The 24,883-nt window shown below is 37.5% G+C and overlaps 1 protein-coding gene across 2 annotated transcripts in view; it reads right to left on the minus strand.

Annotated features, from left to right (window-relative positions):
- Positions 1–24,883, minus strand: part of topaz1 (testis and ovary specific TOPAZ 1) — a 140,791-nt gene that overhangs the window by 102,123 nt on the left and 13,785 nt on the right. For both annotated transcript variants that reach the window (XM_081375650.1, XM_081375651.1), the window contains exon 9: positions 8,650–8,801. In XM_081375650.1, the coding sequence (XP_081231776.1) occupies positions 8,650–8,801 (152 nt within the window). The remainder of the gene's footprint in view (positions 1–8,649; positions 8,802–24,883) is intronic.

Here is a 24,883-nt window from a genome sequence, read left to right on the forward strand (position 1 = left end):
ATATAAAACGTCACTAAAGACCTATAATTTTCACAATCATTTTTAATGTTAAAATATATTTGTCTTGGACCCCCCAAAATCCAAAAATAAATTCTTATGGGGGGTCCCTAATGACTTATGGAGGGTCCGGGACCCCCCCAGACCCCCCTAATTTCGAACCCTGAATATAGTGCACAAAAACTTTATGGTGCTTTATAATGTGTTTGTGCCTATTTGTGGGGCTTAATAATAACACAATAGTATACGCACAATATCAGATTTGGAACGGCCTCATCTGACCGATACCCAGTCCAGCAAAGAATGGTAGTATCGGAGCCGATACCGATACTAAGTATCCAATCGGCGCATCCAAAGTTTTTAATTTGCCTCTAGAGGCCGCTCTTGCTCTGTATAATGACAGCAGTCCTTTCTCAGCAGAGGTGTAAAGTCCAGGGGTCAGAAAGTAAAAGTCCTGCCATATGTTTATTCCACCCATGAACTCAGCCAGCTGATTTCACTAATTAGTTCTACCTCCTGGCTGAAAAACGGTGCTAATCAGCAAATCCAGGTGATTGGAACAAAATACTGAGGAGGACTTTTACTTTCTGATCCTGGACTTTACACCTCTACTTCTCAGCACTCTCGTACTATGTAATGACAGCGCACCCTTCTCAGCCGCTCCAGCAACGGACGCAACCCGGAAAAACTATCGGTATGGATTTTTTGCTGATAACCGATATTTCCACCAATCAACTATCGCAAAACCAATGAATCGGTCGACCTCTAATTCAGGCATCACTGCACACTTTCAAAGCCATAGCTTTAAAAAAAAAAAAAAAAAACATTCTTGTATAAAAATTATTTTTTATTTAAAATGAAGTTGTTTTTTATTAATTCAATTAATTAGATAGGTTTTTGATTAAACCATTAAAATGGAATATAGACCAAATAAAACAAAAGCACAGAACTGGGTAAAAATAAAATGGAATTTGAAGAGAAAAAAAATCTAATTTTTGTTAAACTGTTAATGAATTGCTGTAAAATTGAACACATTTCATTATTTTAATTAATTATACATCGTTTTTGAATAATGAAATGTAATTTAACCATCCAGAAAAAAAAAAAAAACGGAATCCAGAAAAATGTAAATTAACTCACATTAAACTAGGTATCCTGTAAACAATACCCAGCCCTAATTTTGAAATTTCAATTATTTTATTTAATTTCAAGAATAAAATAATTAAGGAATATTTAATAATTAACCCTCTGAGGTCTGAGCTGTTTTCAGGGCCCTGGAGGTGTTCTGACATGCTCTGACATTTCTGGTTATTTCTGTTACTTGTGACATTTTCATGGCTAAAGTCTAATTACACTGTATTCAGCACAAACTCTGCTACAATAATATATCAGCAGCATGTATGTAAAAGTTTGTAGTTTTGAGATAATGACATTTATGCGTAGTTTGTGAAAATACAAAAAAAAATCTCACTGAAATAAGGCAATGAAACCCATACTGATTATTTTTTCACAAGACTTTTGAAAATTGTATGACGTAGCCTAGAATATTTGCTGCAAAACTATGTGAAAATCACCCTGACTGCTCATTCAGATAATACAATATATTGATTTAAAAAATTTACGACGTGTTTTGTGTTAGAAAGCTTTATGCGGGAGCTCATTAATATGTAAGCTTTTCTCACCTGAGAAAGACAAAGAACCTCCCCTAACAGCCCTATTAGGAGCTATCAGGCCCTTTCATTCTGAGCAACCTTGCACAATACTGTAAATGAGGAGATTTAAAAAAGAATGGCTTTTAAATTGTTTGGATTTATTTACAACACAACATAATCCAAAGATACACAACAAATGCCAAAAAAGCACTTCAAAGACAGAGACCTTTGTGCCATTCCAAAAAACATTGTACAAACCTTTCATTTCCAAGATTTTCACTTTACTGTGTTCACGTACAGAGACACATGTGAATGTTGAAGTCCTCAGTGGCATCTGGGCCCTGAAAAAAAAAAAGTGAACATACTGATATCAAGAGAAAGGCCTGCACGATTTTGGAAATAAATATTTTTAAAGATTTTTCTGGTTAAAATTGCTTTTTAAAATTCCTTTTTAAAATTCACAGAATACACACACACACACACACACACACACACACACACACACACACACACACACACACACACACACACAAATGTTTCCAACAATATATAATATAATGAACACCAGGTTTGTTGTGCCTTGTAGGCATAAGGTATATGCGCAGTGCCGGATAAAATAATAATAACAATAAATAACCTATAGCAGTATAAATCTTCCAAAAGATTTCAGTAACAACTAAGCTAGAGAAAAATATATTGATTATCATGTTACTTCAAATGTTTCCATCCGTTATGATGATATGAAATGAGATAATAATAAAAACATGAAGCCATTTGGTGCGTTTTGCTTTCATCCAAAATATGATACAGTACATTCAAACGCGATCGCTATCAAAAATATGATACATTCAAACACGATCGCTATCAAAAATATGATACATTCAAACGCGATCGCGCTCAAATATAAAACATTATGGTTACCATATACATATCTACGTTTGAGCAGATATCCACAAACACAGTAACAGTAAACACGGGTCTAAATATTATAATATTCCCCATATATCTAGCAACAGTTCAACTGCAACGTGACATTTATGCAACAATAAACTAATATGTAAGAATTTCTTACCTTACATCTTTCTTGTCTTCAAATCGCGTTCTTCTTCTTCTGAGGTAGCCTAAATCCAATGTAAGCTCAGGCACGTCTTTCAAACTCGACGAAAAGTTAAGTGAAGTGTTTTGTTGTTGAGGTAATGAGCGAGTACGCGTTCCATGTGGAGATTTGCATGTGAATATCTTTTGCGCGAGTGGGCGTGGCCAAATTAAAAATAATTAGGAAGCGTTTGAGAAGCTGGACATCTTGTTGGTTTTATACAAATTACTTAAACAGAGAATATTTGTTTTCGTTTTGAATCCGATCATTTAAAAGTACACACTTAAATGTTTATAAAGGTATTTGGCTCATAAATGTGTGACAAGTATTCGCTGAGTTTTGTTTCAGTTTATAGACGTGCTCAAGAAAAAAAAGTTCACCGCGACAGAGGCAGAACGCACACCCTGTTTATTTTCTTTATTTTACAAAAGCACAATGTTTTGGTTTGATTGTAAGTGGACACATACAAAAGGAGAAATATCACAGATTCTTTTTTTATATTTCTTTTTTCTGTATGACTATAAATGACTGAGTAATTTAAGTTTATAGTGCTACAATGTGGAGAAAATCCAGCAAAACACGCCCGCGCGTTTGTCGACCTCAGAGGGTTAAAGAATGAAAAATAAACATTAAAATCACAGATAATGAATAAAACACAGGAAAGTGTTACTTTCTAATTAACAAAATGTACATTTTCAGCATTTATTTTTTATTTGTGACAAATATTAAATAATTATGTGGTCACAACATTGACAAAGCCTAGCCTATAATTCACCTTTTTTTTTTTTTACTGCAAGGAGAACAGACTAACATATATTAAGAAATAATTTTAATGAAATATGGGTTATTAGTAGCCTGCTGTATTTTAAAACACAGCCCATGAAAAAGCACAAATCGAACACAATTTTGACATATACAGATGGTGGACAACCAGAATGAGACTTTTACCGCCGCCGTTCCTGCGGCGGCAAAATTGGGATGTGTATTTGCTGCCTTTTACCGCTGAGTGGCGCTGTAATCACAGACTTTGAAAAGTGTCAGTTTATTCTCTTTATGACGTAATCTGCCGCGGCAGTAATCTGAGCTGAGGTCACAGATAAATTCAAGATAAATATTGTGGTTAAACGAATTCAAATTCATTAAATTTAAACAAAGTAGACACACGTTAACATTGTGTGCCCAGTTTTTTTTATAATTTAGAAAGGCTATGTCAATAGGTTACTTGTCATTTTCTTCGTGTTATTTTAATGTGTTTGTAGACTTAGGGTGTACTCACACTAGGCACGGTTGCCATGAACCGGGCCCGAGTAAGATTGTCCCCCCTCCACACTCCCCCTTTGGCCTGCACTCAAATAGGGTTTCAGCATTCGTGCCGGAGCACGCTTACGTCATTATGGTGCAACGGTTTCGGGATAAACAGAAAGAGTGGCGCTTTCACTGAACACAATGGAGTCCATCGCTCTGTTTACTTTGTGGATAATTTTGAGTCGTTTGGTCCACGGTGGTCCACAGCCCTCTCACAGCCTGTTGTTAAACAGATCTATCGCCTTTGTGGCACGAAAATTTTCACGTAATCGTGTTGCTCGTATGAGGAGGTTTCGCATTGCACCTCTGCCGTAGACCAAAGCGACCCTTTCCCCGCCAATGTTGGTTTTGGAGCGTCGCAAAACCGTGACGTCGCGCGTCCTGTTCCGTGCTCCAGCACAGTTAGCGCTCACACTGCATGCGAACCGCGCCCGAGTCCAACTGAACCGTGCTCTGGCCCACCTCTTCCAAGCGGGCCAGGGCCGGCTAATCGAGCCGCGCCCGGGCACGGTTCGGAGCACTCACACTAGTCAAACGAACCGCGCTTTGGTGGTCAAACGCACTCGGGCACGGTTCAAACTGGCTAGTGTGAGTACACCCTTATTAACTGACACATAACAGTGAAAAAAATTAAAATAATTTACCGTGAAATTAAAACATTTTCAGGACTTGCAGCTCCTAACCGATGTAGTCGGTTTAAGCATTCTTTGTTATATTCAGAACTAAATAGCCTTACATGTTACAAACTTTTAAAACAGAGAAAATAGTAGACGATCAATAGCCTCTCGGAGGTTCAAACGATCTGAGATCGAATCTCAGTGTAGCCGACAGTGTTTATGTTTTTCCGTTCTTGATGCTTAAATATGTATCTGTTTATTAAAGTCAATCATCTTGTTTAATTATCAATTGTACATTACAACATAAATTTGCTACATTCCCGCTGCAAAGACGACACATCTGATGAAGGAAGACTGTCAGCCGATTGCACCAGAAAATGAAGATGATGAAGCTCGTCTTTAATCTGCTAAATTATTTTTTGTGTGTGTGTGAATCATTCACGAGATTGAGATGACTGACAGTGATACCCGGCCATAGCAACGGAAGACATTTTTCAAAACAGATCGAACAAATCAGAAAAATACTTTCAATACAGTATTGCTTTCAATTAAAAAATAAACAATGAAAATGTAAAAGAAAAAGAAAATTAATTAAGTTTGAAGACCCATCGCGCATTTTAAGATATGAATAAAGTGTCAGGACAGTTTATTTATTTAAACAGGGTTGCATCGATAGAGTTTATTCCCTTTGTGATGCAAAATAAGAAACACAGAATCTTAGGCCTATTCTTGCAACATTTTAAATTTCTATTGTCAAAGAAATTGCAGCTAAATTAAAAAATTAAAACGGTACAAAACGAAAAAAGTTCAAAGCAACATAAATTAAGAACAGGCGTTTTTCTTTGCCTCTCTCGCGCTGGATATTTTTTTAGTAAGTTTGGTCTCCCTCACTGCGCGCGGCGGGTCTTTCTCGAAATTAAGCATTTCAGCATAAAAAAACACCATACAGCTGATAATACTGTATATGTCGCTGTGTGTCATCCACACAAATCACGAAAGAAAAAACTGTTAACAAATAGCTTTTGTTCCTTCAAAGATACAACATGCCTTGCTGAATTCACCTACAATAAAACGAGGTGGGTCGCGAATTAAAGAGCTCTGTATCTGCTAAATTGAAATTGTTTGTGGAAAACCTTTAAATACAATCAATAAAACTACAATATATAATTTAATAAGATATAGGGCCTACTGTACATAGGCTATGGACTTTTGGAGATTTTGAGATTAATCCTTAAAAGAATTTTGCCTTTGCCTGCTCATCAGGCTGGCTCCGACACTCTCCATATGAAAGACGGAACATTAGCACCTCTGTCCTGCACCCCCACGATAAAGCAACTATTGCCTTCTCCAAACCCCCCACAGGCTAGCTGAGTTTGCAAAACAAAACAAAGAGTTTGCCACTCGTCGTGCCAAACACTTTATTATAAACTTCAATATTTCATTCAAAACAATCTCAAAACGCTTTGAGACATTTTGAAAAGCCGTGGATGCATTACTGCCACTGGAACCATGAACGCAACAGAATACTGGTTCTGATTTCATTGTTTGTCGTTTAAACGTCATATATATAAATTATTATAGGCTACAGAAGTAAAGTCATTGTATAATATTTGTTCCTTAGTGTAAAATGGAAATGCATGGCGATTTTATTTTGTAAATAGGCTAGGCTATAAGCAAAAAACTATGTTTTAGAAGACAAATCTCTCTGCATCAACAATAGACTATAAAATGCATTAATAGGCTAATATAAAAACACCAGTAGTCCAAGTTAGTTCGGGATTCGAACCCGTGTCATCTAAATGATCGTAACGTACATTCAACCACTCGGCCACGATTCACTCGTTGCGACATGGCCTAACGTTCCAGAGTGTGTTCGCTCACACGAGCGAGAAGCGCTCTTCATTCAAATGAACGCGCCGTCGCGTTTGTCGAACACTAATTCAACATGCCAGAATAAAACCTGGTTTAGAACAATGCATAGCGACACTCGTCGAGGTGTGCCAAAAAAATTACAATAATTTAGTTTAATTTATTTCAGTGTTAATGTTTGAGTTAAACAAATCCTCTACAAATTAAATTAACCCAAAGTCAGCTATAAGAGTCCTTTAGGCTACGTAAAAAAGCAAAGGGCTTACAGTCTTAACATTTAGGCTACTTTGCTTAAATTCGATACATTTATTTTCAGTAGGGCCCAATACATTTGTAGGGATGTAATTTCAGTATGCTTTACCAACGCTATGTATTCAATTAAAGTTCCAAGAGGTCTGGTCTCTATATTTCCTTCCCAGCTGACACTAATATGCAAGTGCACAGCAAAAATCACAACTTGTGCTTGCTGCGAACGCAAGTTATTTAAGGTGTCTCAACTGTACACAGTCTACCCTACAGTGTGAATTCGTTACAAGGTTTCATTTAATTACATTAACGTGCAGCAATTTGTACAAATAGAGTCTATAGGCCTATACTGTTGCAGACATTAAATAATCTCATTTAGTATCATATTTGTTAAAATATTATAATGTTGTTTTTTCAATCTATGTTGAATATGAAAAGTGAACAGCACGAGTAAGATAAGATGCATTATATCGAGAGATGGATATGGAGTGGGTCAGACATGATTTTGACCACTTCATTAAGTTTTGTTTAGTAGAAAACCTTTTTTTAAAAGTGAATTTCGTTTTCTATAAATTGTATCTTAATTTTAATAATTTTTTCATCACCCAATTGTCTGGATTTAATAAGTAAGAGAAGCAAACAGACACTAATCATGGAGGCGCCCGCGCGGTCACTTGCATTGCACGTCAGCTGGAGCGCATCTCATCCTCCTAACTTAACGAAACTCAGCGTATGCCTCACACAGACATGATAAATACATCAAATACACAAAGCTTGAAATGTCTTCAAACGAAATAATTCAAAACGAAAAAGAAAAAGGCTACTCTCTGATTATGTCTTTGTGCATTTCTCTCTAGGTGCGTTCACTACAAATATGGCGATCGTCAACTTCATCTTTGCAGTCGACACTGTCAGAAAACACTAGTTTATTGATAAAAATCATATGAAGACAAGGCATATATTAAGTTATTTTAGCTGTTATGAGAAAAATAAATCTAACGAAACCTAAAATCTAAATCTAATAAATAAAAATAAAAAAATATTAACGCCAATTCAACATGCCAGAATAAAACCTGATTTTTGAACAATGCGTAACGCCACTCGGCCTGGTGTGCCAAAACACTACATTTTAAACTTCAATGTTTAATTTAAAACAATCTCAAAACGCGTTGTGAATTTTTTTTAAAGCAGTAGCCAAGCCAATATAGATTAAGGGCATTGAAACCAGGATCTTAACTAAAACGCGTTCCGCGTAATCCCGCATAATAAAAAATTATGCCACACTACTCCATGTATTTTTTTTTAAAGGACTGCTTTTGAAATCACTATAAATTACTATGCAATTGTATCGCTCACGAGAGCTCTTCATTTATCTAATTCCTCAATAGAATAGTAAAAATATTCAGCGTCATTGCTCCTAATATCGTCTCTATTTTTAACTTTTGATTCTATTTTTTCAGTTCTAAAATTGATTCTATCTTTGGTTCTATTCTGTTGTAGCCTAATAGGCCTATTTATATATATGAAAAATATGCCTATTAGGCTTAGGGTTTTATATTTAACCCACTTACATTTTAAAATACGGCAGTTGCTGCTGTTTTGCACAATGTCCCTTTGCGCCACCTGGCGGTCATTTCGGGAACGACTTTGAAATGCGGCTGGTTTATTTTCGCCGCGGTAATTTCGCCGCGGCGGCTGGCGCGGCGGTAATAGGCATTCTGGTTGTCCACCATCTGTACTGTTCTGTTTGAAACCATTCTTCAGTGTACCCACAGTGGCAAAAAACATATTCTGGTTGAGTACCGTCTGTACACACATACAATCTTATTCCACAAAAGAACACAAGACCACAAGGAACCTAACTCACCAGCCTCTTGTGTGCGAGAAGCAAGTTAATGACTGCCTCAAATTCTCTGAGCAAACACATATTGAGGAGAGACGAGAGCAGAGAATTGACTGTCTCCTGGTTGAAACTCCCGCTGGGAGAGCATTTATTGTAATATCCCATAAACACTTCCACTTCACATAGAAAAGACAGACAGAAAAGCCATTTAGTCAACCAAGGATTATTTATCTGTTTGACAGCATAATTCACCCAAAAAAAGAGAAGTACAGAGGGCATGCACTAGTGTTGTCACAATACTGGAATCTCCAACTTCGATACGATACCTTGAAAAATATAGATTTTTGATACCACAGGGAAAACTGCCATATATAAAGCCATGCAGATAATTTGTTATCTCATTTTTTGGCTAATTTGGCTAATTTTGTTGTAGCTTTTACACGGCCCAGGAAGGCTTTATTTGAAGTACATTTACAAAACTAGTTATTGAACCCGAACCTCCATCGCAAGGACGACTCTAGCAGGACGTTTCTTAGTGATACACTACTCAGTTTGAGGTACATTATGAGATGTTGGCATAAGGAGCAGTTTAATCATGCACATCCCAGTCAAGTACGGGTGCTGGATCTCATATATAATGCAAGTAACAAAGTAAAGATCCGCATACCGGAGAGCTCCCATTTACATGATTTATTAATGCGTGACGTTTCGGGCCTTTCGCGGCCCTTCCTGAGAGTCTGAGGAAGGGCCGTGAAAGGCCCGAAACGTCACACATTAATAAATCATGTAAATGGGAGCTCTCCGGGGTGCGGATCTTTACATTATGAGATGTTGCAACTGTAATTCCTCACCATCAACATTAACAAGTGCATGTCCATCAACACACCAATTATTTTACTTATAAATTTATTTACAGAGTATTTTTCTAATATATTGCGGTGAACACGTGGAAACTATAAATCACAGTGCATGTATGCAATATTAGCCGAGCTCTAGCTCTAGAATGACTGACGTAACATAAACGTTGGTAAAACAGATCTTGCTCCATGCGTAATCTTTCCTCAAAGTAGTGAGAACAACAGACAATCTTCATTAATAGACACAGTTTTAGGTAATAGTGGCCCACAAACTGATTAGCAGAAGAATTTCAGTAAGACAGTAATAATGTGAGTTAACCAGTAGGCAGCAAGGTTATTTTCGTAAACGAAAACTGAAACTAAGACTAAAACTATTGGTCAAAAAACATTTTCCTAAACTGTCATTTTTTTATAAATTTATAATAAATGAAAAACTAAAACTAAACGAAACTAACAACAGTTGCTGAAAAACTAACTGAAATAAAATAATACTTAGCAGTGACGGTTTAGGGAAATGCCTGTATATGGTGCTTCACTAGGTTTCCCGCAGCACTTTGGAACTAAGGCGGCCGCCTAAGCAACACACGCTGGCCGCCTTAACTACATCGTCAAAAAAAAATGTATACGAGCGATATCCGCCATATTACTCTGTCCTGTTTTCTCCCTTTCAGTTAGAGCTTAGATTCTCTGCCCGAGCCCGAGCCCGAAATCAACCCGACCCGACCGATATTTCCCGCCACTATCCGGGCCGGGCCCTTGATCAAGCACTTGTGTTACAAAATGCAACACGTCACGTGTCATGCGCAGCATCTCCTCCGCTCGCACCAATCACACCGGGCCCGGGATAATAGGCTTAAAAATATTTATTTTGTTTAAAAAATATTCTATATTCTAAAACCTTGTTGAATTATATTAGAGTAGTAGCCTAGGCCTACTCCTCCTAGGCCATCCAAGTTCATTCTTGTTCATTTTCTGTGTTCATCATTGTTCACGTTTTTTTTTTTTACGTTTCTTCATTCGATCCATTTGCGATCCATTCCATTCAGAATAAACAAACAACGCGGTTTACATGCTTCATCCTTGTTGCATTATTCATTAAGATAATAATTAATAAATGCACGCACAATTATCCGCGAACTTGATAAATGTTGCAGATGTTTTACTATGCACAAACAAATGCCTTTCAACTTATGTGTGCAAAATTCAGAAGTAAATGAAGGAGCAGCAATTTGTACAAATAGAGTCTGTAGGCCTAGTATACGTGTTGTAGCCATTAAATAAGCTCATTTAGTTTCATATTTGTTAAAATATTATAATGTTATTTTTTTTCCATCTATGTTGAATATGAAAAGTGAACAGCATGAGTAAGATAGGATGCGCAATATATCGAGAGACATGGAGTGGGTCAGACATGATTTTGACCACTTCATTAAGTTTTGTTTTGAAGAAAACCTTTCTTTAAAGTGAATTTCGTTTTGTATAAATTGTATCTTCATTTTAATCAATTTTTCATCAACAAATTGTCTGTATTTAATAAATAAGAAATATAGCAGACAATATAATCATGGAGGCGCCGGCGTGCTGCGGTCACTTGCATTGCAAGTGAACTAGAGCGCAACTCATAAATTAACCGAAACTCAGTGTATGCCTCACAGACATAAGAAATATATCTAAAGAAAGCTTGAAATGTCTTTAAACGAAACAATTCAAAACGAAAAGAAATAGGCAACTCTCTGATTATGTAATCCATGATGTGCATTTCTCTCTGCGCATTCACTACGGAGATGGCGATCGTCAACTTCATCTTTGCAGTTGCAGCCGACACTGTTTATTAATAAAAATCAATGCACGCCTGTCACCTGATTTACAAATGCACATCTTGCTTGTTGCACGTACACATTATGTACATATTACGAAAATAACGAAATAATGAGATATTATGTTGAAATAACATTATTAATAATAGCCTAATAAATCTTTAAGAATATCTGATTGAATGCTGAATGTTGTGCCTGTTCAATTTAATAAAATTAATACTTTAATTGTGATAATTAAAATAATTGAATATTAAATATTAAGTGGCCTATGTTTGCTCATTTATTAATAGTATTTATATATAATATATCTAGCACCCCCTCAGCACCTGGTTTAAAAACTATATGGTGCCGCCCCTGGTTATAACTAGCCTGGTTAAAACCAGACCATTCTCAGTAGTAACTGAGTTATGGTCTGGCAAAGCTGCATTAATAACTCATTTCCAAAGGGGCGTCACCAACGGACGTCGCTCAAATGCGACGTCAAATGCGCAATTGGATAGATCTAAAACCAATCAGAGCGATCGTCATCGTGTAAAGCCATATGCTGTGTCCTAAGTTACACTACGCCATAAAAGTATGTACTCTTTTTGTGAAGAAAAGGTATTTACTTTTGAATGTGTAGCAAAAAAGTAGGCAAGCTTTGGGACATACTACTTCGTCATCTTTATCGGACGGATCTGTCGCGTGCATCCTGTCATGTAAACTGCCCTGTCAATCATCTTGTCACAGTTAAAATCCTCTATTAAATCTAATTTAATTTCCTACCGTTTCGGAGAGAAATGTAGTAGCACGTTCATCTGCCAGTGGGTCTTTCATGGAGACTGTCCTCATATGTTTGCAATTTGAATATAATAATGCATTTAAAAGTTGATGCGCTTCACCAACGGACGTCGCTCAAATGCCTCTGGGCACAATTGGATAGACCTAAAACCAATCAGAGCAATCGTCATCGTGTAAAGCCCGCCTCAACGTTTCTGATTGGTGCCGCGATTTCTAGGCCATGGAAATGGGCTTGAATGAGCTCTTTGCCAGACTACTTCTCGAGCAAATCTAAATTTGCCGGAAGTTGTCTGGGTTTTCCCAGGCTAGGTTATAACGACCCACGTATTAAAAATGGTCGGGTTTAAATCGAGCTTGGGCTCATAATTACAGTTAATGTGTCGGGCCGGGCCGGGCTCGGACACAATGTGCACGGGCTCAGGTAGGGTCGGGCTTGATTTTATGGGCCGATCTAAGCACTACTTTCAATCTTTAAATATATGATAAGCCTCCGAATCGTGTGATGCGTCCGAACAGCAGCATCTGGTGGTTGAATGTCATCATTCTACAACATTATTTATCCGGGGAAAAAGAAAAAAAAACGTTCATCTGGCATTTGGGTTAAAATTCAGTTGTTGTTGTTTCAGTTGTTATGTTGTTTTGCACTTTTTAGCACAAATATTTGTAAATATTTGTATAGTTTGTTAAAATTGCACATTGCAACTGTTATTTTGAAAAGCTGGTTATTTATAAATTATAAATTATTTAAATTTAATATTTAGTGTTTAATAAATAATTGTTAAATTTAGTACAGAGCCTGTAGTCTATCACACAATAGACTATACAATCTATATATTGGTTTAGATACACCGGTTTCCTCAAGTATATATTGGTTTCTTCAGTTATACATTGTAGAGATGCGCGGATGGGCTATTATTTCATCCGCAACCGCATCACAAAAGTCATCATCCGTCCGCCATCCATCCGCACCAGCGTTTTTGACCAATTTTCAAAACCGCACCCGCCCGCCATCCGCTCATTGTATGTATACATATATTTTTCATTTGATTAGTTCAACCGCCCGCCACCCGCCCGAATTTAATTAAAATATTATTTTTCATCACGTCATCCGCCCGATCCGCGGTTTATCCGCGGAGTCCGTGGCTGTAACCGCCAACCGCGCATCTCTAATACATTGGTTTTTATATATATTGTGTTCTTCAAGTATATTTTGGTTAGATACATTGGTTGGCTCAGGTATACATTGGTTTGTTCAACTTTATATGGGTTTAGATACATGGGTTGGCTCAAGTATATATTGGTTTCTACAGTTATACATTGGTTTGTATTAGGGCTATCACGATGTTAGATTTTTCACACCACGGTTATTGTGGCCAAAAGAATTTACGATATCCATATATCGCGATATCTATAGAATATATGGGGGGGGGTAGTTATCAGTCAAATTAATTTTTACTTTATTTATATAGTTTTTCTTTTTTACCCAACAAACATTAGGATACTGATAAACGCAAGGCACATGCATTTTTACTTCTTGCATAATAATAATAATAATAATAATAATTCATTACATTTATATAGCGCTTTTCTCGACACTCAAAGCGCTTTACATAGAAGGGGGGAATCTCCTCAACCACCACCAATGTGCAGCATCCACCTGGATGATGCAACGGCAGCCATATTGATAATAATTTACATATTTTCTCAGGAGGTCTCCCATCCAGGTACTAACCAGGCTCAGCCCTGCTTAGCTTCAGTGGGCAACCAGTCTTGGACTACAGGGTGATATGGCTGCTGGCATACTCAATCTATGGCAAATTTTTGTGAAGGAAGACAAGCATGTGAAGTTTATCTGGTTTCAAACTGAAGCGAAACACTGTCTGAAGGTTTCCTGAAGAACTGAAAAGTCATGCAGATAGCAGATTTGAAAAAAAAAAAAAAATTAAGTGCAAATACAAATACAAAAATAAGATGAGTAAAGAAAACGGGGTTCTTAATAATCACCCTTTATTAAATATATGAACACAGAAATCCTCTGTTAACAGGTTAATGTCATGTTTCCCATTCCATGACTAGTAAAATAATAGCAATTTACTCTCTGTAAAATGGCGTAATCCGCAGGGTGATGGACACGGAGATGGGTAAAAAGGTTGATGGCTACTAGGGCTTGCATAGACTAGTCGAGTAGTCGATAGATTGACTACTTCAACCACTAGTCGACGCTGTCGGAAACAATCGACTACTCGAGCGTCCATTAAACATAAATGAATTAAAAATGGCGAACGTCACCAACAGATACCACGCGTCAGATGTGTGGAAGAATTTCATCAAGGATTACAAAAATATTGTAATTTGGCCAACTCTGCAAGAGGCCGTTCACATATTGCTTCTAAAAACGTGTGGAAAGCGCGCGCGCGGCCGTGCCGCTGTCTCCTACAAGCGCTTGCGCTCCCGTGGCGTCTGTCGTTGTTATGCAACCAAACTGCGCTCTACATGATGACGACGAAGAAGTATCATTCAGCAAAGGATTAATTTATTTCTAGCCCTTGCATTAGCTTTACTACTAGATATATTTCTGGAGATGAGAAGGAAAAACCCGCCTGGACAAACTAGCGCACCACGTCCGTTGCTTTCATTATGAGCGCGCTCGCCGCGCGCCTACATTTGAAATAACGACCTTGAGCGCGAAAAAGACGCGATATGTGAACGGCCACTAGAAGCAGACGTCTGAAATGAAAGGCAAGAACGGCTATTTATTTGGCTTTAGACTGTTACATGAAAATTTAAAAATGAAATTTCATAATTATAATGTTTTGAGAGTTTACTTATGTAATTGTTGCATTAGGCTATGAATTAATAAATGTTTATTGATAAGATCTAGCTATTTCATGTCTTTTCATATACAGTAGCATAAACGACGAGTAGTCGAGTAACTCGAGTATTGTTTTGATAAGAAATCGACTAGTAGAAATCAGTAGTCGTGCAACCCCTAATGGCTACACACATTCTGCAGCGCCGCGTCGTGTGTAGGACAACTCGAGGTATCACACACCGGACGCGCACTTTCTCATTTTATGGCCAGCAATATTCTTATGTTTATGGACATTATGAAATTAAGTTAATGTTTGTACTATGTTATGATTATACTGTACAATTAAATACAATAGTTACTGAGTCTGTGATCTGAACACTTTACCTCAGAGAATCCGTTAACTGAAAGAATTGAGAATATCACCTGAAAATCCGATAACATCAGCAATTTTCATTCAAGCAGCTGATTTCTGTAAATGAATGTAAAATTAAATGTATATTGCAGCACAGGGTGAAGTCATTTACGATGATTTGAGACAAATATAATGTAAATTTAATATAAAACTATGTAAATGGCGCTCTGTGTCACGGCAGGATTTTGAACAAGGTCCTAAGCCGTTGCTGGGCGCCGCGGACAGACGCCGAATGGCACAGTCGGTGTGTGTACACTCATAGAGAATAATGTGTTCGAATTTTAAAGACGTGGCGCTGCGCTTCTCGTCCGGTGTGCGACCCCCTTTAAGGTGCTGTTTTCTTTGAAGCCGAAGAACTCCATAATGGCGAGCTTACTTTTTTCGGGTGTGAACAGAGTGTTTCACTCTAGATGCGCGGGCGAGCGCTGCGTCGTCTTCTTATTTGATAGGTGTCCGCGGGTGCAATACAAACACCTGAGAGGTCAAGCAGGTACTGCCGCTGGAGTATTTACGTGTCATGTTATCATAAGAGTCCTATTCATTTTAAACATTGTGGTTATCGCCAATACCGGTATATTGTCACACTCTAAATTAACACGATGTCGATATTTCATGCTTTGAATATCACGATTATCGTCAACACCGGTATATTGCGACAACCCTAGTTTGTATATATTGCAGGGTTTTTCCTACATTGAAAATTTTTTGGCAGCCGCCAAAACGATTTTTTGTCCTGCCAAAGCCTTATTTGATCTGTAATTGGGTTTTGTGAGTGAAGCAGGCTACTGACGGAGTGACGGAGAGAACGATCACAGCCCCCCACCCTCGCGCGCGCACTCTCCGTCTTCTTTGCTCTCTCCCTCGCATCAAAATCAACTGATCCTAAAGGTCGGAAGACCGAATCCATGTTTCACGTGGTGCATTCGGAAAATATTTTTGCTGAATTAGCGCTGGGTGTGAAAAAAAAGTTTTTTTTCAAAAAACAGCAGTAAAAAAAAAAGTTGCCTTATCTTCTCTTACAACTTGTGACAAGCATTCCGCACATGCAGCTGACATAAATTTAAATAAACGCAAAAAATCTATCCAGTTTGAAGTGGTTTAGGGGTCTCGATTTGACGATTTTTGATCATGGATGATTATAATGTCTCCACGATCTGCTTTTAAAGAAATATCGTAGAATCGTGCATTATATCTGTTCTGGCGCCTCTGTCCCTGTATTTTTTTTTTTACAGTCTATGGTCCCAACATACTGAACAACGCGACGTATATTCACATAAAATGTTAACGCAGCGGAACGGAACGGGACACTGCAGTTCATAATTTGCAAGTGCTTTAATGCCTTGTCGGTTAAACATTTAGGCTAATTCGCGTGCTGATGCACTGTTACGTGTGAGTTCCTCAGCGCGTACATGTGAAGCTCACATGCACTAAAAGCCTGTCTACCAGCGCCTGGATACTTGACTAAGTTATCTTTCGAGTCTTATTGTGCTTTTACTAGGGGTGTAAGAAAAAATCGATACACATGAGTATCGCAATATTTTATTTTGCAATACTGTATCGATTTTCAAAAACGCAATATCGATTTTTTTTTTTTTTTTTTACGTCCAAAAATATTCATGGTAAGACGGTGGTTCACGTTTATGTTGTTTAAAAGGCTCGCCGAACGGTGCGTGTCCACTGGCACGGAGTGAGCGGAGCACGCGTTTTCAATTCATTCCATGGAAGTCGAGCTTCACGCTCAGCAGTGCATTTTGGGATTGACAGCGGACCGGAGAAAGCGTTGAGAGCGACTGAGAGCGTCAAAAGGTTGGGCAGTTCTCGACTTTATGCAAATATCAAGCGAAAAACGCGGTCGGCAGTTTATGATGGATTTAGTGCGTAAATCATTTTGTTTACAAATTAGACGCTTTGCAGTTGTTTATATATGTTAAAGATTTTTTTTTTTTGATGTGTTTATTGTTATTATATTGGCTGGGTTTATAAAATTGAAAGGATCTTTGCTTGGTGCATTTGGAAACAAAGCTTGTCTATTTCTAAATGTAATCGCGTGCATGATGATTATACTGTCCGTGTGTTGAAAAAAACAAACACACTCGTAACAGACACACCCCAAAGCGGAGACTTTACAGCGTTGCCAGCGGCACCGAGCGTAGTTTTGCCGCTGTAGTGGACGCGCACCGTGAAGCTGCGTTCACACCAAACGCGAATAGAGTGTCTGGCGCGAGTGATTTCAATGTTAAGTTAATGCAAAGATGCGTTTACGCGCGTCTGGAGGTCCTGTGGCGCGAATGAGGCGTTTAGCGCGGCAGACGTTAATTTGCCTCATTCGCGCGTCCAGTTCTTTTAAAATCTTTTATCACATAAAAACTTGATTTCAATAGGCCTATATGACACATTAATTTTGTTCACTTTCATTCATTTTCGTCCAGTTCACGTTGTTGTTTTGTATTGTGACAGGGGCTATGTATTTTCTTTTATTATGGCCTACTTGAGAAATATAAAAATTTGCTCACTAAGAACCTGTGAACCACAATACCAAACTGGCAGTCTGATTTTCTGTGAACTGAATTGTTAACCTAAAGTAAACTTCTTTGACTTTTATGCACATCATGTCTTTTTTTAAATATAATTTTTTCTAAAATTATAGTCCTACTTTAAAAAAATCCCAATATATCGCCTTATGCACAGTATCGAAATATATTGCAATATATTGAATCGTGACCCATGTATCGTGATACGTATCGTATCGCCAGATTCTTGCCAATACACAGCCCTAGCTTATACTGTTAAATACACACAAGGTTTACATAAACAAAGTCGGTTATGTCTAAAGTGAAAGCAAACTTGAGAAAATTGAGAGAAAATCTGCTTGTCAAATGCGTGTATAGTAGACGCGTCGCGCACAACTCTTAAAGAGACAGTAGTTATAGTAAACACGCTGCCGCTTGTCCTTAAAGGGATAATTTTTATTTTTAGGTGAACTATCTCATAGTTTACGCACTCTAATGTTGTTCCAATCCTCTATTAATTTCCTTTTAATATTTTTCTAATATTAATATTTTGAAAAATGTGGCTATCCAAACAGTAGCTGGTCCCCATTAACTTCCATAGGAGAAAAATATACTATGGAAGTCACTGGGGTATATCAACTGTTTGGTTACCCACAATCTTCCAAATAACTTTTATTTTCAACAGAAGAAAGAAACTTATTCGAGTTTAAAACAACTTGAGAGAGTAAATTATGATAATTTGAATTTTTAGGAGAACTATCCCTTTAATGTTAATAAGACAACAAAATGCAAAGAGAAAATCACTCACTGCTCTTGACGGATAACTTTAATAGTAGCTTTAATAAGTATCAATGTATAATTTATACAGTGAAGTCTATGTTTTGTTTTATTTTCATATTTGTTCATTTAATTACTTTCTTCAATGCTACTGTTAAATACACCTACTGTAGCTGAAAACATAAAGCACTGTTTATTTAATTTGTATATTAAGTTGTGTATGTGTAATGTGTATCTTTGATCTTAATATTTAATAACAAAGAAAATAATGACAAATATTTTTATCTTCGCCCCTGTCTGCCTTTTTTTATTTTGTTATTTTGTTACCTAAGGCTTTGTTTTTAAAATATGGACATTAGTTTGGCTGTAATGCTAAGTCACAAAATAGTAAAACCAACATAAAAAGAATCGTGATAAAATCGTGAATCGTGATTTTCCTGAAAAAAAATCGTGATATGATATTTTTGCCATATCGCCCACCATCTTTCAAAACAATGAAAGCCAGTCGTGGAAAAATCACAGCTTTTTTTGCAAAGAGGGCAAGAAAGGATGACAGTGAGAGTGACAGGTAATATCTGTGTCTGATAATTGCAGTCTATAATTTGGAAGAGGTTTAAAATTGAATTATTATCAGCCACAGTCTGGAAGAAAATGGCCCCCAAAAAATAAAAAAATAAAAGAATGAACAACCAAATATTAACAACGAGGAACAAAAGAAACAAACATCAAGGTATAGATATAAAATAAGTTGTAATCGCTTTCTTTTACTATCTAGCCTGACAGTGATCGTTTTTTCCTGAATAAATAGGTTAAGAAAAAAAAAATCACAAACTGTTTCTTTGTATTTATTTTAAATTGAACATGTATTGTCAATATTGGGCTTGCGGATCATGTGGGTACTAGGGTACTCTTTGCTGTGTGTGGATGACCATGTCGGTCAGCCACCACCGAAGACCAATTTTGACCCAGGAAAAACCCTGTATTGGTTTCCTCAAGTATATATTGGTTTAGATACATTGGTTTCCTCAAGTATATATTGGTTTAGATACTTCAGTTTCTTCAAGTATATATTGATACATATTGGTCTTCTTTGATTAACGTGACAGGCAGCAGCAGGTTTATTAGGCTGTTGTCACTTTAAGAGATTATGCACGGATCCAATATACTGATACACAACGTGCGTTTTCTCTTTCTCTCGCTTTCTATTTACTTTCTAAAACTGACTGCATTTACCGGAATACTTGTCAAGACAGGCATTTAGAATTTTCTTTATATCTTTGACCATGTAAGCGCAATAAGCCACGAAAAAGAAGTCGATTTGGTATTCACAATCTGTTTGAGGCAGCTTTATGAGAGCGGCCCTTATATAGAACAGTGGTCCACGCGCATTTGGTGTAAGCGCGAAACCTGCGGGAATGAGTAAAATTATGCGCAATTCAAGCACTATTCAACTGGAGCAAATGAGACGAGTGAGTGACAGGAGGCAGGTATGTGTCAATTCGCCGTCGCACAGAAAAGAGCGCGAGAATGTGCAGCTGGTCTCTTCTATTGAAGAAAAGCAGTATTGGAACCGTTTCAGATATTTCAGTATTGATACTAGAGATGCACCGATTGATCGGCTGGTGACCGGAATTGGCCGATTTTCACGTGATCGGCCATGACCGGCGACCGGCCGATCTGTCTGACATATCCCGATTTTATGCCGGTCAAATGCACTCGGGCGCCGCATGATTAACCTTTTGAGCGGTACGGTCTCATATGTGGGATTTTTATTTCTGTGCCCCTGAGAGTAACGTTACGGTGCCACATTTACAATGTTCAGTGACGTCGCAGAACTGCCAGATTCAAACTGTGCTTTCGCGCGTTGGCTGGCTCTGAGCCAGAGTCGGACGCGTTCAGCGCTGTCATAGCCTATATCACAACTAAGCAGTGTTTTCAACCTCATAATGTTTATTTTAGGTTTCAGATATTTAAATACACATAAGCACGAGTAAAACAATACATTTGGAGTTTGTAAAATACACACTGATGCAATAACAATCTATTCAAATATAATTTGCCGACATGTGTTATTCATATCAGACAAACATAGTGGAAGTAACTATAAAGTTTACTCTATTCTTCTCAGTTCACCGGCCACTTTCTTGCATTTATTTCGGGAGAAACTGATGAATTCACGTGCTGTAAATCCGACTGACAGGACAATATTGCGGCGCCCATCTCATGTTATAGATCAAGATTATTTATAAAGGTTTTTAAACGACAAAACACACTCACTTACAAAAACAGCCTTTTTTCACCTTAGAAATATTGCTAAATTACGGAACATGCTATCTGTTTCTGATGCAGAAAAGCTAGTTCATGCATTCATGACCTCGAGACTAGATTACTGTAATGCTTTATTAGCTGGTTGTCCTGCATCCTCAATAAACAAGCTACAGTTAGTCCAAAATGCCGCCGCTAGAGTTCTTACTAGATCAAGAAAGTTTGACCATATAACACCAATTTTATCATCACAACATTGGTTACCTATAAAGTTCCGTATTAATTACAAGGTATTGCTACTGACTTATAAAGCCCTAAACGGCTTAGCTCCAGTTTATTTAACGGATCTTCTATCGCCCTATAATCCATCGCGCTCTTTAAGATCACTAAATTCGAGGCTTCTGGTCATACCTAGGATATCCAGATCCACCAAAGGAGGGAGAGCATTTTCACATTTAGCACCAAAACTCTGGAATAGCCTTCCTGATACTGTTCGTTGCTCAGATTCGCTCTCCCAGTTTAAAACTAGATTAAAGACGCATCTCTTCAGCCAGGCATTCATATAATATTTTAATCTTACAGTTAAATCCGGTCTCTACTTCATAAACGCCAGAGGAGAACTGGCCCCCGACTGAGCCTGGGTTCTCCCAAGTTTTTTTTTTCTCCATTAGGTCACCTAATGGAGTTTTTCGGTTCCTTGCCACTGTTGCCTTTGGCTTGCTCAGTTGGGGATACTTAATTTGATTAATCGATTCAACAGTGCTATTGATCTGCATTACCAAACGTGGATGTTTTACACCAGAAACATACACTGATGTACTATTTTATTTAATACTGTGAAGCTGCTTTGATACAATCTGTATTGTGAAAAGCGCTATATAAATAAAGTTGACTTGACTTGACTTGACTTACACGTATTTAAGAATCGGAATATCAGATAGGCTAGTTGATGACATGGTAATAAGCAAGTCTGTGAATATTTTGAATAAAAAAGGAAAAGCAAAATAAAAGCGACACATCTGTCATACAGTAACAGTTATTATTGTGGCTGCGTTGTATCGCGTGACGCGTCGCCATGGAAACATTAGGGAACGTTCGCCTTGAAAAAACTCACTCTGTGGGTGGGGCCGTGGGGGTGTCAGTTAGAATATTTCAACAGTTTCAACAATAACAAAGGCGAAGCTTGATGACGCTATGAAGGAGGTGACGATGGGAGATGTCGTTTTTAATGCGTTTTCACCATCTAGCGATATATCTACATGGAATTAATGAATCATGATCACGGATGAGGTAATTTATTCGTTTTTGTATTACCTGTATGTCTGATCGTATTATTTTATTTCATCATAATTAATGAACTGCAAGGAACGTGAAATGTTATGCTATATTATCCCGTTACAACATACAGCTATTTGTCAAATGATTTGTTTGGTTAATGTTGTGCATTTTTACGTTTTTATGGTTAATGCCGTGTTGTTTAACGTGTTCAAACCAATATCTAAAAGTAAATTTGAACGAACATTTGCAAGTAATGACTAAATATATATTTTTTAACATCATATCCGATTGTATTTAATTGTACTGCCATAAGCTCGGTCACCACACGTGATAAAAAGCCTTACCAAAGTACAAAGAGCAATATAACTTTGTTTATAAGTGCTATTATTGACAGTTGCATGTCTTACCTGTCTATCAATACACTCGCGAGAGAGTTTCGGTCAAATCCAAGATTGACGCGCAGCTCTCTCCATCTCGAAAACGCCTGCCGATATTTATCTGGGTTTTATTCCTCCGTTTGTCACACAGTCTGAGTGTATCCGAATATGGACGCTTTCGTTTTGTTGGCACTTCAATACTCGCCAAAGAGTTCGTGATCCATAACAGCTATAACCATACAGTCTATGGCTATAACGCTTTAACCACCACTTCCGCATTTGACCATGCGATATTCGGTGTGGTGGGTCATATTTTTTATTTTATTCTTTTTTTATTCTTTGTCAGACGTCTTTATTGTTTATTGTGATAAGAAAAAAAACCTCAATAAAGTTGTTGTAAAAAAAAATAAAAAATCCGGTGTGGTGGAATATCCTATCACATGGTCCACACCGGAAAAAAGGGATATTGCGTCACTGAGGCGCGACATTTCTTTTCCGGGACGGCCAGTTATTTAAAATCGGAATTTCTCTGAAATAAAAAATCTTTGGAGACTTTTGAGATATTGTAAGTACACAACTGGAGAAAATATATCACACTGTGCAAGTTATTTTTGGAAATTTTATTACAAAATTCCTACATATTGGAGCTTTACAGTGATAGCAGCCTAACAATTCTTCTGACATATGTGCAATTTATGTTAATTAAACAACAAAAGACAAAGAGAAAATTTACTCACTGATCTTGACTAAATAATGTTTGTAATGTATATTTTATTTATAATGTGCAGTGTTATTTTACATTTGATACCAGTTTCTGTACCTGAATAATAGACCTACCTGAAAATCTTAAAACACTGTGCATTTCATTTGTATCTTAATTCAGTTGTATTTATTTGCACTATTGCTAATTGATTTGTTCTTATTTAATTTCTGAGTGTTGTCTTTAATAATGCTTGAAATTTAATTAGTTATGCTAGTTGTTTTTGCTGTGGTACTTTTGTTAAAGCCATCGTTGTAAGTATTCTTTAGCCTGTTGATTTTTTTTAATGATATTCAGCTGCAAGGGAATGTTTTGCAAAAAAAAACATAGAATAAATGTGAATGATATCCATGTTTTTTTTTTCTTTTTTTGCCTAATTGGAATCAAAACTAGGAATCAATAAGAATCGGGAAGCAGAAATGGAATTGCTAAAATTCAAACGATACCCAACCCTACAAAACGCATCTAAAAACGAGAAAGTGCTATGCGATTGACACTACAAACAGATTCAACAAGAAATGGGAGCTATCTTTTTACAAACCGCAAAAAGTTCTTTACATTCTGAAAGGTTGAGATGTTTTCATCTCGCCGAGGCATAGGCGCGCCTTCAAAAACGAGCGCCACACACCGCATGCTCGTCGCGCCCACGGCTTACGTCGCTTCTATTATGAACGTGCTTGCTGCGCGCCTACATTTGAAATAACGAATTTGCAACTGTCCCAATGTCAGGAATCGATAAGAGGAATCGTAATGCGTGCGTCTTATCGAATACCCGGTTTTTGGAAATTTGTTACCGGTTCTAAAATGGAACCGGTTCTCGATACCCATCCCTAGTTATAAATTGTATTAACTCATCAATTAAATCTTTACCATTGTATACTGTATTCTACAAAGTATGTGATCTACAAAGGGAGATGGTTAGATGTTAGACAAACTGTATTGTCTGCCTGATGGTAGGCTTGCAGCAGTAGTCGGTGTTACCGGTGTTACACAGTGTTCGGCCGTACACACAGATTACATTATTTGCCCACCGTGACACTGCCCCCGTTGCTGTTTTGCTTTTTTATAGAAAAAAACAACAACATTTAGTTAAGTTGGACAGCAAACGCTACATTTATAAACTGAAAGTGTCTGCTCTGCTCCATATTTAGCATGAGCTGCATAGTTGCAGGACAGTGGAGCAGGAGTCTGATTTCACTTATCACGTGACGTGGGTAAAGAGAGATGAGATGACTGACAGGACGATGATGGAGGATTTGGTGCACAGAACAGATCCTGAGCATCATTGGCTGCGTTTACACTTGGCATTAACATGCGATCACCGTGATCCAATCAAGCAGATCGGATCATAAGCCATCACCGTGATCCAATCAAGCAGATCGGATCATAAGCCAATCAGGACACGGTACGTTTACACCTGTCCACATCAAGTGGCTTCTGTATCTGGATAACAGATCGGATCTCGCATTCCCAAAGAAAAAAAAAGGATGGCTCCGGTACAAAGCCGACCTCAAGTGGTGGGTTTTCTTTTAAAAAGAGTTTTCAGTCGAGGGACATTTTACAAATCTCACAAAATGAGGAGGAAACGGTAACGGTAACGAGAGCTCACCATT

This window comes from Scardinius erythrophthalmus (genome assembly GCF_964197995.2).
Source record: "Scardinius erythrophthalmus genome assembly, chromosome: 10".
Lineage (NCBI taxonomy): Eukaryota > Metazoa > Chordata > Actinopteri > Cypriniformes > Leuciscidae > Scardinius > Scardinius erythrophthalmus.